Source organism: Passer montanus, unplaced genomic scaffold (genome assembly GCF_014805655.1).
Source record: "Passer montanus isolate IOZ18808 unplaced genomic scaffold, ASM1480565v1 scaffold9, whole genome shotgun sequence".
NCBI classification, from domain to species: Eukaryota; Metazoa; Chordata; class Aves; order Passeriformes; family Passeridae; genus Passer; species Passer montanus.
Genome location: NW_024374367.1, coordinates 5420317 through 5439082, shown reverse-complemented (window position 1 = coordinate 5439082; position 18766 = coordinate 5420317). Strand labels below are relative to the sequence as shown.

The 18766-nt window shown below is 51.0% G+C and overlaps 1 protein-coding gene across 2 annotated transcripts in view; it reads right to left on the bottom strand.

The window, feature by feature from the left end:
- NCKIPSD (NCK interacting protein with SH3 domain) overlaps positions 1-13723 on the bottom strand; it is a 52441-nt gene extending 38718 nt beyond the window's left edge. Inside the window, exon 1 of one of the 2 annotated variants that reach the window (XM_039733934.1) lies at positions 13559-13723. In XM_039733934.1, the coding sequence (XP_039589868.1) occupies positions 13559-13708 (150 nt within the window). In that variant the 5' untranslated portion in view covers positions 13709-13723. Of the gene's footprint in view, positions 1-12944; positions 13183-13558 lie in introns of those variants that run through there. The other variant, XM_039733935.1, reaches the window with a different exon arrangement.
- Between the last annotated feature and the right edge of the window lie 5043 nt (positions 13724-18766).

Genomic DNA, 18766 nt, shown 5'->3' with positions numbered 1-18766 from the left:
GCCAGCAGGGCAGGAGCCAAACACACTAACTTACAGAGAAAACCCAGCCTTTTCCTCTGTAATGAGCATTTCCCTTCCTCAAATTCCTGGTGCATCCTACCTGAAACTCAGCTTACCATGTTGTGTGATCAGATCATGTGCAACCTCCTCTGAAATAAAATGACCCTCAGATCACCATATGGAAAACCCCGAGCATTTCTTACCAGGAGTAAAGCTGTTCCAAGCAAATACAGAATGGCTGGGTTTATGCTCTGTTCAAAGACAGCAGCTCCACATTCTCACGGAGCAAAACTCATTCAAAGGTGGAGGGATCACTTACCAACAGTACTTTTACTATCATCCCTTCACACAAGTCCTGAGCACAAAAGATAAACCAAAGTCCTTGAGGACTTCTCCTGCTAAGGGTGTTTCAGGCCAGGGACCCAAGACAGCAAACATATTTACAAGGTTTCTCCAAAGCAGGTGCCCATATAATGTTCCCACAATATGGATCTCACCAGCAACCTTGCTTCTCTCCACAGCCCCCTCTGGGTCACAGGAACAAAGATTTGAAACATCAGTATTGGGAAACCCCAGAATACCCAACCTGCTTCTCCCCAGCATTTTCAATCTGTACTGAACAGCTCCCACCAGCGTGGAATAAACACATCTCTCGTTGGTGGGGACATATTTCCCAACATGGGAATCCCAGAGGAGTCCCCCACCTATGCAGAACAGCATGTCCAGACCCAGCAGGCTTCTTCCAGCTGCTAGGATTGAGTAATTTCTACCAGTCTAAAGTCATGCACATTCTGGGATTTAAACCATGTAACAACCAGACTCACTGTAAAAGATAACGCTCACATGCTCATTTGCTTTCAGGTGGGCCACAGTAAAGCTATGGCAAGAAGGAATATCCTCCAAAAAGCAGATCCTGTGCCATGGGTTTTGGTAGCTATATATTTTAACATGTTCAGAGTAACACTATGGAACAGGGGATGTTATTCATGCTTTTGGCTTATCAGTGCTATACACAAGAATTCCATGAAGTAAGGTGTGCCAGCTAATTCTAGCAAAGCCATTTAAACACTGTTGAGGGTGCAGGTGCAGGGCAGCAATGGAGGAGGTATCAAAGGGGCTGAAATACTCCATACACACTGCACTGTCAAGAGGGAGATCATGGTAATTGGTCACAGACAAAATACCCAAGTGTGCACACATCCTCGTTAGCTGAGAGCTGCTTCTGCACGCACATTTATTCTTGGTAAAGTGGGTTTCTGCTGATGTTTCTTCTCCTGACTCTCACCAAATTCAGCAAGTCAATGCAATCATGCTTTATGGGGATGGTGATAAAACTAAAGTGAATTCATACCCCAAAAACAATGAAGATACCACTGAGATCTGCCACAGTGTCTCACATCATTACATGTGTGATCAAAAAGACAACAGCACAAGCCAAAATAAACCCCAGAAAACTTTGAACTAAAGATCCTGCAGTTGTTTTTGACTGGCAGACAACAGAACACTATTCTTCTGTGTTGCAAAACTTCAACAGACTGACAGTTTCCACTGACCTACAAAAGTAGCTTGAGAACTGCAAGTTTAGCTCTGTTTATCAAAGGAATGAGGCTAACTTGCTGTTATCTCCAGATTGAGTTCTAGAACCAATTCTGGGGTTTGTTCAGTGGGCTTTTTTACCTTAAAAAATTTTAAAGGGTTCAACTGGATTTGCTGACATTTCACCTATAAGGAAGTAAGAGGTGAGTCACAGAAGAAAATCAATTCATTAGTGTCCCACACTATCTTCAGGAGAAAACCAGCCTCTGCTTTAGCTGCAATTTATAATCCCATCTCTTTTTGCAGCTTAGAGTAGCACAGGCTCCCCAGAAAACACAAAGAAATGGGGACAGGAGGGGAATGTCCTCATAGGACAATGTGCTTCAGGCAGCAAAACAGCTATAATCCTGTCTTCCTCACTTCTGAGGCAGTGAACAAAAAAACCTGCCTTTGTTAGACTGTTCATTTCCCATGTGTAAAAGTTGCTCCCAGCTCCCATGGCTCATTATAGGATTGATTTCTTGCCTCTGCTTCTTCTTGTGCCACATTCACCTGTATCATCATCCATCTCACTCAGAGGCATCAGCGAGACCAAACCACCATATTTCAGGAAATCTTCCCAGCCCATATGGTGTGGAACAAGTCCTGCAGGAATGGAGATGGCCAGGACTCGGCTCACCTCCTCCATGCAGGTCTGGAGCTGCCTAACAGCAAGCAAAGGGTGACAGAAACTCTGAAGCTGTGTGGTTTGCACAATTTATGTGCACGTTTTCTCTCTCCCATCCCTCTAAATTCTTCCAGGTCAGGGCTGATCACCCATCACCACTCCTAACTCCCTTCAGCCCAGCTATGAGGTTTGTGTGGTCCTCCACATCCATCCACAGTCACATGGGACCAAACATTGCCAACGGGATTTTGTTGAGAGAATTTTCATGCTCAATCACTAACAGAATACTAATAGTATTTAAAAGGTTTTAAAGTGACGAGAGTTCAATATATTTTTGAGATCTCAAGCTCAAAAATACACCCAGTTCACGTGAGTTCACACATGTAGAACATACAAGGCTTAGATGCTGTCCCACACCGCTGGGCAATGCTTCTAAGGCAGTGCCCAAGACCACAGGCAAGATGGTGCTTCCCAAAATGCAACGTTGGAAGGGTTTCTTTCCATCCCTGATATAAAAAATTATACTGTGCAGGTGCCTTGATAACAACTGCACAATTATTTCAATGCTGCTGCTGCTATCTCTTGTCATCAAGCTAAAGGAAGACAGACACGTGAAATCACTTAAAAAAACAAATTAAAGGGGATCCACTTTACAGTTTAAGTCAGTAAAGGTGATTCTAGGGCTAAAACTTCATTACTGAGAACTCAGCACATCAAGGGACATTGCTTTTTTGATGTCAAATGGAAAAAGTCTTCATGTATAAACACTTTGATTTGGCCAAGCTCAGGGAAGTCCCTAAGCTTCTGCAGTAAGTAGGTAATGAATTTTTTATGATCGTCATTCTTACTTGAGGTGCTGGGATTTCATGCAATTATTATTTTGACATGCTAAAAAATGTGGATTTTCCTGATACTTGAGCTTCCCCCCAAATATTCCCCAGGGATAGCTAAGCCTGAACACAGAGGGAAAGGGCCCATGGACCTCCCTTCTGGCAGGTCACTTGGATGCAAATCGTTGTTCAATCCATGGTCTGTCCGAGCCACCACACAGGTCCCACAGCAGCTCCCTTGTTGCCTGCACAAAGCCCTATAAAAGGGGGCACCAACAATAAAATTTGTTCTGTCACGTGCCTGTCTCCACCATCAGTGACAATCTGGAAAGGCACAGAACTCACTGAGTTTATGCAAAAAGGAATTGTCACTGCATCAGATTCAGAGGCCATGGAGGTTTGCATTTGTCTGCTCAGTGGAGAGCTTTGACTTGATGTCTCTAGGCAGCCATCTGGCTTCCACAGGAGCTGCCCTGGTTCTTATTGCAGCACACAGACATCGACTGAACTTGCTAACAAAGAGCCCTCCATCCCAAAAACATGTCTAACCACTTCCATCCCCCCAGGTGGCAGTGGGTGAAAGGCACCTGTGAGGTCCATCAAGGCTTTCTTCCCACCTCCAGATGAAGAGGATGGAGCTCAGAGGCTGAGCTCAGCCTCCCAGCCAGTAAGCTCAAGGGCAGTGGAGGGGCAGCAGGCAGCAGGAACAGTGGGAGATGACATCCCAGCTACATCAGCAGCTGAGGATGTATGGCCCCCAGCACAAACCTCAGACAGGCATTCAAAGACCTTTTCATCAGGACATCATCCCAGCAATTCCTGCCTCTTTGGGGGTGAGTGTCTATCTCTGCAGCTCTTGCCTCATCTTCTTCCTCAACCCTTTAGTTTTTGTTCACCATAATAGAAGTTTTGGAGTTGAGACCTGCCCTGAGGTTTCCATACTACAAGGCACTGTCCCCTACTTATACTACCAAAAAAAAACCCCAAGAAATAATTAATAGTTATTACTTAGAAAATATCTAATCTGAACTTTAAACCTATGATTTAGCAAGAAATGACCCACAGCCTGGAATTATCTAGCATGCTAACAGCTTGATTTTCTGAAAAACAACTTTAATTATAACTCTTGAGCAGCTGAACAACCTAAAATACTAATCTATGGTGGCATTTCCAGATCACAAAAAAATCAACACCTTGCAGACCACTTTCACACACACCACCCCAGCCTGAGCAGCAAAGGGAGACAGCAGCACAGATGTTCCCCCACCCCCCAGTGGCATGACAGGAGATCCCTATTCAAAAGCACATCCCACTAGCATGAAAGGCAACCTGAGTCAGAGGAATGGGATCACTGCACTTGCAGCTGGGTGACACTGCCTTTTTAGCTGGTCCAGATGGACAGGAGGAAGGACATGAACTTCACAAGAAGCAAGCAGCTTCCAAGGAGGATAGGAGTGACAACTTCTTCTAAACAACCAAGCAAACAGCCAGGAAAAACAAGCCCATGGACTTCCCACCTCATTCTAAAAAGCTCACAAAATCTTACTTCCCCTTCCTGCCTAAGCCTCATGCTAAAACAGGACAAGTTTTACTTCCTTGCTCCCTTGAAAGGGAAGCAAACAGCTCTGCCACACAAGCTCTGCAGTGCAGGGCATGAACACAGATGATCTCACACGAAGCTGAGCCTGCCCTCCCAAGGTAATGGGTCTTTTGGACAACTCTATTGGTCTGTTAGCACTGACAGAGATTTCCACAGAATAGTGCTCAACATCCCTGTGGTGAGAATGCCATGAGGGCCGAAGGGGAGCAAAGACAAACAGCTGCAGTCATGAATTGCATCTTCTGTTCTGCTTCTCACATGACACGCTTCAAAACCCTGGTTTTAAAATCAAAGGTTTTGCCATGTGATAAAAAGACAAATTAGGTTTGACAAGACCCTCTTTTAAAGGTCAGAATTTGATTTGTGAGCCACTGGCTTGGGAAGCAAAGTGTTGCTCCTCTAGGAGCAGGACCAGGACCCACCATTCCTGTGCGACTCAGACCTGAGGCAATGAGGTCAGTCTGGGTCCACAGAAAGAATTTCCAGTGAACTGCCATTTCAAATGAGAATTTTTCCTCTATATACAACAAGGATTTTTCAGATCCAGGTGCCAACTCACAGAAGAAGCACAAACTGGGGTCCTCCAGGAGTGCCAGCACCCACTTCCCTCTGGAGAGTGTCAGCCCTGGAAACAAGACCTCCTTCCCACTAGAAGCTGCACCCATCACACAGCAACAGCAGCTCTGGCAGGCAGAGATCACCAGCCCTGCAGGACCAGCTGATTCCCCAGTCCAACACCAAACACTTCCAGTCCTCACAGCCCCTGCAAGCCTGCACAGAAATGCACTTCTTTAGTGAAATAAATCGAGTCAACTCTTACTGATATGGCCAAGGTGAAAGCCTCAATTTAATTTTGTCTCAGGAAGAAACACAATGCACGTGCATTTTAATTTAAAGATCTCTGAACACAGAGCTCTGTTAGAACCTGTGTCTTGAAAAATTTTGGTTATGGCAGTGGCCATGTAGAATGTTAGCATCTGTGAAGTCTCATTTTCTTGCAGACCATCCAATGCTATAATTGCATACTAAGGCTGCTTGTATTTCCCTCCTTGTAAAACCCTTCTGGAATCCGTACTTCTTCCAATGCCCAGGCTGACAGCTCACACACTGAATACATAATCCTGTCTAGGAATGACAAAGTTGAAACTGTTCATGAGGGAGTAAATCTGGGATGCTCTTATAAGCTCTGTTTGTTTTTATGTACATCTGAAATACAAAAGGAACAGAATAAAAAGGAGGCTGCTTCTGCCCCAGAACCAGAGGTCTCCTCAACAGACAGGTTCAGCTTTTTTTCATGTTTCAACCACTGACAGGTGTAAACATCCACTTTACACTGTGGGATTTGACCTCCCACATGGGCATTAATATGCCCAAGGCCTTGCAAGGGATCTTCTCAGGTCAGCCAGTGACCATGATATAGCCTGCTTTTGTCAAAGCCTTTCCTCGTTTAGAGGCTGCCCCAAGCATGGAGGTTACTCTTCTCTTGCAAGGAGGAGGAGTCTTCACATTGTTTTCCCATCATCACTAACAGATTTCATTTTTCTCCAAGGACAAGCAACATTAATTCCTCCCTGCTCTTCAGTGTCTTGCTCCCTCTGTACTTCACACAGAGCAACAATCACAAGAAAATCAATTTCCATGAACTTTCTGGTTTATTGGTTTCATATTTCTTTCAATACAAATCTCTCTTCCTTTGTTTTTTTTTTTGGTTTTTTTTCAGTTTGTGTTTGTTTTTCCCGACAAGCAACATTAATTCCTCCCTGCTCTTCAGTGTCTTGCTCCCTCTGTACTTCACACAGAGCAACAATCACAAGAAAATCAATTTCCATGAACTTTCTGGTTTATTGGTTTCATATTTCTTTCAATACAAATCTCTCTTCCTTTGTTTTTTTTTAGTTTTTTTCAGTTTGTGTTTGTTTTTCCTAATAAGAGTTCACCTGATGAGATGCTGGAAATCCTCAAAGGAAACACAAGAGTGGGATTGTGAAAAGTGATGCAGAAGCACAAACAGAGCAGAATGTTCCTAGTTCAAAGCTGACAGTTCTTCCCTTTGCAATAAAAAGCTCATCATCATCCAGATGTAAACAAGGAAAGAAAGCCTAGCCATCCTCTCCTGATGAAAAGCATTCAAAAACCATACAGTAGGCAAACAAAATAAAATCACAGCTTTGATCAGTAAAATTGCAAGGTAACAGCAGGTGATCACCTGTCCAACATTGTGAAATGCTCACAGCCCAGCACTAGGAAGCTGAGGTGCAAATGACCCCGCAGGGAAGCTGGGAACCAACCTGTGTCTGTCTGCTCTGGGCAAGTGCCTCTTCAAAGGCTGGGAAGAAAATGGCACATCTCCTCTTTCCAGTCTGCACCCTCACCTTGCCCCTTCCAAGGCAAAGAGAGCTGCAGCCACATTGCTCAAGAGTGGACATGGACTCTCAGACATGTTCCTACTGCTGATCATTCCTGACCAAAGCAGCCTTCATGTTGTTCAACCCTGAGACAGGCTTAATATTTCCAGCCCAGCAGAGCCATCCATGCATCCAGCAGTGTCACTCCACCCATGACACAGGAGTGGTAAGACCACATCACCAATGCTGCTCATACCTGGATGTCCAGACCACAAAGACAAATTTTATCTGGTATCAAAAAGCCTAACTATTTGTAATTGGAGTAAAAGTGAGAAGAACATGTCTGCACAGCCAAGACTAAAGATCATTACCATAGCTCTACTTTAATCATTCTGGACCGTGAAAGATTGTAGATCTGGCTAAAATTTCAAGTGTTTAGCTACAGTAATTAGAAATGGTTATAATTCCCTTGACTGTGTAATTTAGTCTCAAGAATAAAACTTCATCTCAAAGCATGAGCAGCTCTGACACAACAGCTTCTCTGCTATGGTGAGACCCCAGAGAAAAATGCTTCCTTCTTTCACTTTCTTGCATGTGTCAAGAAACGCAGCCTCAGCTACAAAGCACTACCAGCTGCTCATTCTCCAAAATAAAACTTTATTTTTAGCCTAAGCACTTACTCAGGATCTGTGTGAGTATTGCAATTAAGCTCTCACGCCCATTGAAAGCTCTGTCAAACCTGCAGATGACAAATAACGCTGCAGGCTCCAGCGCAGGGGACAGTCCGTACAATCACCACCTGTTCAGGAACAACAAAAGCAACTCTGCCAAGGGTCAGCAGCACCAAGTTTAAAGCTGGATTTTAACCAGATAGAGGGAGAAACTCAGGCAAACAACAACACCAAAAGTCAGTTTCCAGCAAGCCCAGGGAGGTTGTAGTATCTCCCTCTCTGGAGACATTCAAAACCCACCTGGGCATGTTTATGTGTGCTCCAGGTGGCCCTGCCTTTGCAGGGCATTGGACTGGACGATCTCCAGAGGTCCCTTCCAACCCAAACTATTTTGTGATGGGCAATGCAGAACCAACTGGGTAGCTGGAACTCGAGGATCTTTAAAATCCCTCCCAATTCAAGCTATTCTACGATTCTAACTGTGTTCCACAACCATCATTGTCTCCATGGCAGCGTGGAAGGTTTGACATTACCTGAGCTGCCACAGTGATCCTACACAGCACCAGCCTTGGCACATGCTGCTCCATCCCTGAACCAATGCACGTGAGATCCTGGCACAGAAGCAACACGATTACAAACAAGGAGTTTTCCAGCAAGCCAGTGAACTGAATTAGCTGAGAGTGGGGCTGACAACAGCAGAGGCAGCTTAGGGGAAGGCTGGACAGCAGGGCTGGGTGTAGAGTGTGGGATCAGGCTGCAGGAGTGGCCATGAGCTGTGAGACCCACACTCTGAGCCCTGGCATGCCCTGGTCTGCAAGAAAAGGCAGCTCCTACACTACCTGACTCTGCACCACACAATTCCAGTCCTAAACCCAGTCAATGCTACAACTAGAAATAGGGCAGAAGGGTTTGGGTAAACAGTGCTCAAATTTCACTCCCTCACAGAAACCTGTCTTCTTTGCAGCTGGGGAGGTGGCACACCACTTCTGTGCCTGCCTGGTCAGGACTACCTGTACTCTGCTGCTATGCACTCGCTCGTGCTGCAGGAGAATTTTAGTTGTTGCTAGGCTGCACAAAGCAGTCTCTTATTTTTATCACGTCTGTTTATTCTTGTAGAAAAAGATACTGCAAACAGCAATCCAAGGCATCCTCAAAATGCTTGTTACACTCCTTGCTTGGAGCGTAACTCCATTTTCTCACCAGACAGTCCAAAGCTTCTTGGCCATCAGCATCTACACCTTTGCACCCAACAGACCTTTCCTTGCTCCTCCAGAGGTACAATGTGAAAGCATGAACAGAGACTCAAAATCCACATTACAAACAATTTTTCAGTTATTCCAAATAAATTTAAGGTAATTTTGAATAGGCTATTATTATTAATTTCAAAGCTGTTTCCTAATGGCTTAATACAGCTGAACATCTAATTTGTAACAGCCAGCAGGCTAAATCATTCCCACTTCATCAGGAAACATCTCCTGCGACTTAGCACTTATTTTTGCACCCCTGACATTTACCAATAGAGCATTTTAAAGCTGCCATTCTCCTCCTCGGCATTTAATGTTAACACTTTCATTGACAGGCAATGCAGCCTGGGTGGGTGCAGACAGGAGACAAGACAAGATCAGCTGCGGTGCCAGGTGAAGCTGAGAGCTGAAGCAGCCCTGCTGCTCCTGGGTGTGGGTCCCAAGCAGGAGCAAACCACCACGGCCAGCCCCTGTCCTGCCAGGAGCAGAGCAGATCAGCTTTCCTGGCAGGCCAAGTGTCACCTGTACTCAGCATCCTGCAGGACAGCCACTCCCTCTGTGCTCCCGGTGCTGCTGTGCTACAGCCTGAAATCTTCATCCAGAGCTCAAATAAGTCCACATTCCTATTACAAAATTCCAGGTTCCATCAAAATAATAGCAACATAGAGCTATTTACCCCACAGAAAGGAACCTTATATTTGCTAGACTTGGCATTTGTCCCTTCCTGACACTGAGTGAACCTCCTATACCTAAGCAAGCTTTCCAAATTGAATCTTTTACACCTGCACATAAAGCTTTCAAAAGCCTATCTTCTGGAGTGGCTGACTCCAGAGGACACCCTGAGCTCCATTTTAATCTCCACATTTTTCTGCCACTCATACATCACTTAAGCATCAGCACACAGCTGGAGACAAAAGACCAACCTCATGCTGACGGGCACCTTGCTGTTCAATAGGAAGGCCTGGCACTCGAGCAGACAGTTTTGCTGCAGCAGTATTCACCTGGCATTAGATATTAGCACATTTCTTGCTCCACCAGCAGCTGGAGGCCACTACCCTTGTGCTGTCACCAGCACAGTGCTAGGTAGATGTTTTCACTTGTCTGGCAGCAGCCCCTGAGTACATGACCTTGCTGGGCACTATCATGCCTGCTGGTGTCAAGGCCTCCCAAGATCTCCACCAAGGGCGTGCAGAGCCAGGGCAAAGCCACATGTGAGGCCACTGTTTCCACAAGGAACTCTCTCTGTGTGCAGTCCACAAGCTGCCCCATCCAGCAGCACAGCCCAATCCTCCCCTCTTTACAGCCTCAGCATCTATCCCCAGAATGGCACTCGGCTGGAAATGACTCTGAATAACCCAAACAGGAGCTAAAAGGGAACTGCAGAAGAGTAAAATCAGCAGGAATATCAGCTGAAGCTGGGTGTTTCTAGTTGACTCAAATTAACTTCACATCATCTGGACCTTCTGGTGCTCTGGCTGGGCCCCAGCTTGTTTCTTAGGGGCATTCTAAGAAGGATTTGTTGGTGGAGCTTTTTCTCCCCTCCCCTACAACTAACTCTCCTTTAACAGCAATACTGAGCCACAAGGATTTCAATACAAAATCCTGTAAAAAGACATTAGACAAAAACAAGCATTAAAAATAACTGGGAATTATTTTTTTTATTTTAGAGAAGCCAAGGCATCTATATCCCATATCTATGAAAGCTGAGGGGAAAAAAAGAAAAAAGAAAAAAAAAACACATGAAATGCAAGAGGAGCTCAGAAGAAAGCTAATGCTCCTAACAGAGCACAGCAGCAAGAGCCTCCCTCGTGAGCATCCTTTCAGCAGGCTGCTGTGAGGGGCTGTGACTTCCCCAGCCTACAGCTCACCTGGAGCTAACTGCACTGCTGAGCAAGGCCAAGCTTACCTTTACAATGGTGACTCCTGTTGGCCACCCTCTCTCCCTGCTAACACCAGTCATTAGCGGTGCTTCTCCCTGCTGTGATTGGGGCAGCCTTAATTACCTCCCAAACCGCTGTCACTAATTGGTCTCTGTGCCCTTATTAAACCAAAACTGGGTGACAAAATGTTTGCACTCGTCCTGGACATTGAGCAAACAGTCTCAAGCACGCTCTTGGTGAGCAGATGCTTTCTGCCATGAATAAACACATGTTTTGACTTCACATCAGCTCTTCAGAGCTGGCAAGATGCAACAGCAGAAAGTCAGTCACAGACACGCAGGATGACTGCATCTGCAGAGCAGCAAATTAGATCCTGCTGCTTCACACACCATCAACAAATTCAGGTGCTGAAATTTAATGGCCAAAACACAGATGAGCAGGTGCAGGCAAGACTGTTTCCTGCAACAAGGTCCAAAGGCATTTGGGAAAGTTACAGCTGAACTAGAGGGAATGCCCACAAAGGCACCAGCAATGCTGCTTTAGTACCAGTGCACTACTAACATGTCAGGAGTAACCCTGGCAGGCTGCAACCTGTATTGAGGCTGTAGCAAAATATTCTGTTAGAAATGAATGTAAAGTCATAGAATAAATACTTTTCCTGTAAGATTTTGAGATGCATACTAGCAAGGTACCTGCAAGAAAAACTGGTATGAGTGAGCAGCCTAGGGAAGGCTCCTGCACCCACAGCAGGGAGAAGACGTCATGCCACACAAGCAAATGAAGCAAGAGACTGCAGAGAGGAAACTCATGAGCAGCAACCTGGAGCTATGCCACTGTGGGGTTTTAAAATCTAGCAGTTAATAAGGTCTTTGCTCTGTAACTAAATAGCTCCTGTAAAGAGCTTATTAAGGGCTTATTGATCTACAAGATGTCCCCTGCCATCAGGCCATCCTGCCAGGCTGCAGAAGAGCCCCAGCTTCACAGGATGGACGGACCAAGAAGCCATCAAAGAGACCTGGTGTTGCCCTGACACACATACACACTCTCCTGCTAATGCTTGTCTCACTGGAGTGTTCTGCAAAGCCCACACCCACACTTACTTACAGCCTGAGTTACTGCTAATCAGAAATTCAATGGCATCTGAAGGAGCAGCAGCAGCACACTAAAATAAAGAGGGCTGTCACCATTTTCAGAGAGACTCCAAAAGGCCCCTTTGTAACATTCACATGCATTTCTGTGCAGTTACCCATTCACTGATGCAGAGTCTTCACCATCCAGGTCCCACAGCTATCCTGTGGCCCAAAGGCACACAAGCCCTCATGAATTAACTCTCTATGAAATGCCTATTTTAAGTTTAGAAGCCATGTTTTCCTTCAGAAGGCTCCACTAAGCAGCCCCTGCACTGTACAAGCCACATGCAACCTCTTTCCCATGCCACCTGCACGGCACAGTGCTCACACCCCAGCAGCAAAAGGGGCACTCCATCCTCTGACCCCAGCTAGGGCCACAGCAGGCACTCGGACCTTGGGCAATTCCTGGTGTCACCAGCCTGGCTGTCAGTGCTGCCAGGGCTTCTCCTGGCCCCCAGGACAGCAGGAGTGTGCTGTGGGTGTCGTGGTGTGTCAGTGGAAGGAGGACAATCCCCCTCGCTATCCTCAGTGTGGGGGTTCCACACACACGGAGCCCCCAGGCTGAAGAGCCAGCACGGGGATGGCCACAGGAGTGCCACACTGACACCAACCACGGCTGCTGGCCGGGAGGCTCCACTTCACCTGTGATCATGTTTACTCCGGGGAGGAGAATCCCCTCAGCATCTCCCAGGGATTTTCCCACCTTCTCCCAGCTCTGCAGCAGTGAGCAGCCCGTCAGACTTCCAGGCCCTGCTGAGCTCCCACTGTGCCCCCGACCCGCGGGGCCGCGCTCCCCACACCTCACACCCCGGAGCTGTCTCCTGCCTCCCTGCCCCGCGGCATTCCCACCCCGCGGTGTCCCAGGCTGTCCCGCCTGCCGCAGACGCTGCAGGGCAGACACAGCCACAGAAACACCCGTTTGCAGCCGGGCCAGCGGCTCCCGGGGACGACACGACAAACCCAGCCTGGCACAGCCGGGAAAGCCCCGCGGCCTGCGAGGGGCCCGGCAGCGCCGCCCCCGCCCGGCCCGGCCCGGCCCACCTGCAGCCGCTGGAGGTAGGAGGCCGGCGCGTAGCCCGTCTCGCCAGAGCCGGCGCGGGTGACGAGCCACCAGTGCTGGTTGCTGCGCTCCAGCAGCAGGAAGGTCTCTCCGGCGGTGAAGGGCAGCGAGTTGGGCTCGGCCGAGCGGAAGCTGTACAGGGCCCGGTACATGGCGGCGGCACCGGCACCGGCAGCACCGGCACCTCCGCCCGCCCGCCCGGACCGGAGCGGAGCGNNCGGCTCGCGCAGCGTCCCTGAGGCGGCACCGACACCGACACCGACACCGACACCGACACCGACACCGACCCCCGGAACCCGGGCACTGCCCCCGGGACTGACCCCGGTACCGACCCCCGAGGGGCCGTTTTATGTCCTTCCCCAGTCACACAGCTGCGGGGGCCACTGCCGGCTCTGGGGTGGCCGCTCCCGCCCATCGCCCACCCTCCCTGGCCCCTCTGTCCCCACCATGGCCCGGCTGGCCGCTGGCACATCGCTTCCCCCCTGAATCCGCCCGTCCCGGCGGGTGTTCCCGAGCAGGCACTCCTCTCGGGATGCCCTGTTGGAGCACCCGGTACCACTGAGTCCCGAAGTCCTTGTGTGCCCGCCAGCCCCACCTGGGTGCCACGAGAGCTTCTCCCGGCGAGCTCCCCTGGGCCGGTCCCGCTCCCCAACACTCCCCAGCATGGGATCGGGGCACGACAAGGGCTGGCTCTGACCCGCAGCGGACACAATGACCTGGCAGGTGGCCATGGGACACAGCCCATCAGGCCTGGAGCTCTCCATGAAGACACAGCAGCCCCCAGCCCCATTCATCACCTTGCCCCATTCCAGAGAACAACCCTTTGGGACACTACCCCAAGTAGCCCAAGACCCCTGCAAGCTGCCCCACCTCCCCAGGGCATCAACAGCTTCCCTTGATCCCTGCTGCCCAGGGGTCTGAGCCCTTCTCGCTGTCCCGGGGGAGTGGGTGGCAGCCCTGCAGGGCATGGTGCCCCCTCCCTCTTCCCCAGACAGGGCTTTCTCCATGCTGCCCTAGGAACAAGAAACATTTTCCACCTGACAAAGCCAGCACAGACAGCCTAGGAGCAGGGTGGGCAGGGACCTGGTTACAGCATCCCAGTGGGACTAGTATACACCCCTGCAGCCAAGCCCACCACAAAGAGACCCCTCACCCACTCTGCCCACCCCTGCCATCCTGCCAGGATGCAAGAATGCAGAGATGGAACAGTCCACAGATCCCTGCTCACAGTTACAGGGGAATTTAACTCATCCAGAAACCATTCACAGCCCAATCCAACCAGTGGTAACACAATAGAAACCAGGCTTGCAGCGGCCACAACCCCCTGCCTGCTCCCAGCACAGCCCGCCCAGACCCTCACTTTTCCCAGCACTGGCAGTGAGATCATTAATTCAGATCCTGGTTACGCAGGGGTGGAGGATGGAGTGGGAGTCAGCGGTTGCCTAGACTCCCCCACTGCAGCGGGTACAGCGAATCACTGCGGTGAGCTGAAGTTGGGCACGCTCAGGATGAAAAAACAGCGGGGTGCTTTAACTGAGAACTGTGAGATGTAATCAGGGCTGAATCCTTCAGGAGCCCTTCAGGTCTGGACTTCCTGCCTGGTCACGGTCCCTTCCAGATGCCCAGCAGGGAACAGTGTGATGGTGGGCAAGAGGTGGGCAGCCAGGGATTGCCACTGCAGGAGAGAAAACATTCCTGCTTGCAGAGTCATCCGCATCCCATGGGAGCAGGATTCTCTGCTTGCCTGTCCCCTGCCCGGTTTGGCTGCGATGTTCACCCTGCCGCTGTGTCCCCACTCCAGGTGAGCCCGGGCCATTCCCTGGCACAAGCCCAGCTGTTTGTGCCGGAATAACGGCGCTTTGTTTCCACGAAGTCAGCAGCACAGGCTGTGCTGGCAGGCAGGGGCAGCTGAGGGGGATGCAGGCACCCACCAACCACCTCCCACGTGCACAGCAGCAGCAGCAGCAGCACCCCAGCCTCCTGTGCTCAGCACAGCATCCCAGCTCTCCCAGACAGCGGCTGGGAAGGATTTCCTCTGTAAAGGCCCCCTTCTTCTGCATCTGGGTAGAATGCAGAGGCCAGGACAAATTCCTACTGCTGAGAAATCAGCTCTGAATTGCAAGTGCCAGGTGATTTATATTGGACAGGGAGGGGCCATGAAAAAGGATCCTGCTGCGTCACTTGCAGGTGACTTTTAAAGCTGAACTTGAGACCTCGGGGAAATAATACTTGCATCCCTTGCCCTCAGAGCCTTGGGAGACTGGGATCACTGTAAGCCACGAAGGGCTCAGTACGTGCGTGGCAGCCCCCACACTCCTGTTTTCCTCCAGAGCTGTGGAGGGGAAGTGTTGCACAACAGCACTCATATGATTGGAACACAAACTTGCCAGCTCCACATACACTTATATAATTCTGCACCGTCTGCTCGTCAACACGTTGCAAAACAGCAGTGGGATCAATCGCTCTACTTTTAGGTATACAAATATTATTGCACTCCCACCAGCCCTCTCTGGGTGAAAAGTCACAGGGATGTGAGGTGTTGTGAGGACCCCAGGCCCACAGCTCTGGGGACAGTGTCTCCAGTGTGTCCTGCAGGGCCTGGGGGTGTCCAAGGCCAGGACCCACAGCTCTGGGGACAGTGTCTCCAGTGTGTCCTGCGGGGTGTCCAAGGCCAGGATGGCCGGGCATGTCCTTATTTCCCAGTGTCCTGATGGCACTACCTCCTGGAAAACCTCACTAAAAGGCTGTAGATAGGACCTTCCAATTGCATATGTCACTTCCAGACCTCACCTCTCCAACTGCACTGACTCCCTCACGGGAGAAGCCCCCAAACCTGTGCTGCCTGCCAGCAAGCTGGGAAGGGCGCTCCGCTGGGCAGGAGCAAGCCCTGCTCCCGGCTCTTGCGAGGAGCACAGTGCTCGGTGCTGAGCCGGAAACACCGCGAGGCGCTGCTCTTTTCACGGCCCCGTAGAGCCCGTGTGGAGAAGCCGAAGCTGCCGGGGCAGCGGGTGGGTGGCTCTGGGACCGCTCTGTGCCGCCCGCCTGCCGGGCCGAGGTGCCCGCAGGGCTCCTTGCGCAACGCGTCCTGCACAAAGCCGGGGCTGGCTGGGGCCCAGACCCCTCCTGTGGCCGGAGGAAGGAGCAGCCAGTGCCTGCCAACAGCTGCACTTCCTAGAAACGAAGAAGACAGAAGGTCGGGAGAGTTGAGGGATGGTGGAGGGGGGGCCGGGGGATGCTGCGGGAAGGAGTGAGGCGCTGCAGGTTCCAGGGGGAGCAGCACACAGCCTAGCCTGCCCTGGAGCTTCTCTTCAGGAAAACAAGCTCTTTGGCTTCACACAACATTCCCTGTTCTTTGTTAAACTCTGCTCGTGTCCAGACCTGATGAGCCCCTTGCCAGCCCACGCACTCTGTGGGCCGGCACTGCTCCTTCCCAGCTCTCCTTGCCGGATCTGCTCTGCAGGTTCCAATGCCATGCTGCAGAAAACTGAGCCTCAGGACAGTGCCACTTCCTCTGTCACCAACCCAACAGCCAGACAGAAGGCATTTGGAGGCTGAGGGAAGTGGGGCACAGGGGTAAGGTGCTTGGCAGTGAGAACACAACTCCCTGAGCTCTCCAGGCTGCCCTTGCAGCTGCAGGGCTGCTGGGAGAAGGACACTCCTGGCTTCACTTCTGTCCCCAAGCAGGCCAATGCTGCCTTCCCCAACACCACCCTGCTCATGTCCATTTCTTGTTGCATGGGGGAAAGCTGCAAAACATGATGTTGCCTGGGGTACAGCAGTGGATCCTGCCTCTGTGGGCTGCAGGAGCTCCTCTGCTTCTCTTTCAAAGAGAAATTGAAAAGACTCCACACCAGGCCAATGCAGCCTGTCACAACTGAGCTGGTGGGGACACTGCTATGGTGCAAATCCAAGAAGGAGAAGACAGAGCCCAGCATGGCAGGCAGCAGCCTCCACCATGTGAGGCTGTTTTCAAGAGTTACCTTTTGCTGACCATATGGTTTGTGGGGCAGGAGGGACAGGGACCATGGCCCTGTCTTTCCATGAGGTGAAGCCCTGGGCTGGTGCAGCAGGCCCTGGTGAGCAGGTGAGGGGTGCTGGGATGGGGATCCCCACTACTAGAACAGTGCTCAGCTGGTGAGGGCTGTCTCCAGGTCTTGCTCTGCTTTCATTCAGGTATCTGAGTTACAACCTTGAACAAAGGCTGGGGGAGAGAGGGCTGGGGGAGGCCCTTTAGCCAACCCTCATTTCCATACCATTGAAGGAAGGTGGCTTTGCTCCTAGACAGGGACACAAGCCATTCATTCCCTGTTCCCTCTGCCCTGCCCTACGTGACTCCAAGGCTTAGGCACCATTGGAGATGGCCACAGAGCCATGCAGGACCCTCACCCTGTGCCAAGGATGGATCCAGGCACAGGACAGAAGACAGTGGCCCCCAGCCCCACTACAGCATCGCCAGTTTTGTCAGCCTCCAGTTAAACAAAGCCCACCACCATTAGAAACAGGGAAGGCACAGCTGCTGGGCCACACACAGCACCCACTCTCTCCAGCAAGGGGGGCCCCAGAGCCATAAGGGCACAGGGTCCCTCTGCCCCTGTGTGCTGAGCACCACCGTGTCCCCAGTGGCTCGGGTTTGAGCCCTTTGCAGGCTCAGGGCCGCAGAGTGAACCATTCTTCCCTGGGCAGGGAGCTCAGCAACTTCGGGCGGCTGCCCTGTGAGATGTCACTGCCTGGCAACAAGGAAATACTTTGTTCTCGCTCCATAAAAGGCATTTGTGTGTCCCTCCCCACTGGCACAGGCCCAGCTCAGGGGAAGAAGTCCAGCAGCTACTCAAGAGGCAGCAGCAGCACAGGATGGGGAGAGTACAGGGACAAAGGTGCCCTCTCCTCCAGCAAGGCCAGAGCATGTCCCCTGCCTCTTCTTGCTCCTGCCCTGCCCAATCCCAGTGGCAGGGAGGCTACCTACCCAAAGATCCTGGAAGGTCAACAGAGCACCACTCACCCCCACCACAGTCCCCAGTGCCCTGCCAGCAAAGCAGAGCTCAATTCACTGGAGAAACCAGTGCCAGCTGCAGGAATGTGTTTCATCTCTAGCCAGCTGATGCACAGCAATTCCCATCAGCCACCCCAGTTTTGGGCTAGAAGTGACCTATTTATGTAAGGCAAGCTTTCCATCCTCCAGGGGCAGCCATAGGAAAGCAGGAGCAGGTACCTGGGGGCCTGGACCTAGCCAGGCTGGGCCACATGCTGTCTCTCACCCAGCCCCTACAAAGCCACCGGTGCAGGGTCAGACCCAGCACACTGCAGCCACCCTGGTCAATGGTCCTGCTAGGGCAGGGCTGGCAGGAAAAGGTGGGTCTTCTCCAAGCATCAGGAAGCAGACAGGGAGGAGACCAGACACAGGGGAGCCTTGAGGAACCGGGACGTGCACTCCGCATTGTCCTCCACAGAGCAGAGGCTGCAGAAATTACAGAATGGGGGCTCCCTGCCAGGGCACAGGCTGTTCCAGCTCCTGTCTCCCATCCCAGCAGCAGGGCTGCTCTGTGGAGGTGCCTCTCCCATGGTGCAGGGCTCCCCAGGACACATGGGGGAACCAGCCCAGCTGCCCCTTCCCAGTGCTCTTGCTGGCACAACCAGCACAGAGGGAAGCTCACAGTCCAGGGAGGACCAGAGCTGTGGGGAACCATGCTCAGAGCATGCACACAAACAAAAAAAGCCCTCGAGTCTACTCCCAAGCACAACTGCTGCTCTCCCATTATTCCACCACTCTGTCCATTGCCGTGGTCCAACAGGCAGGTGACCACAA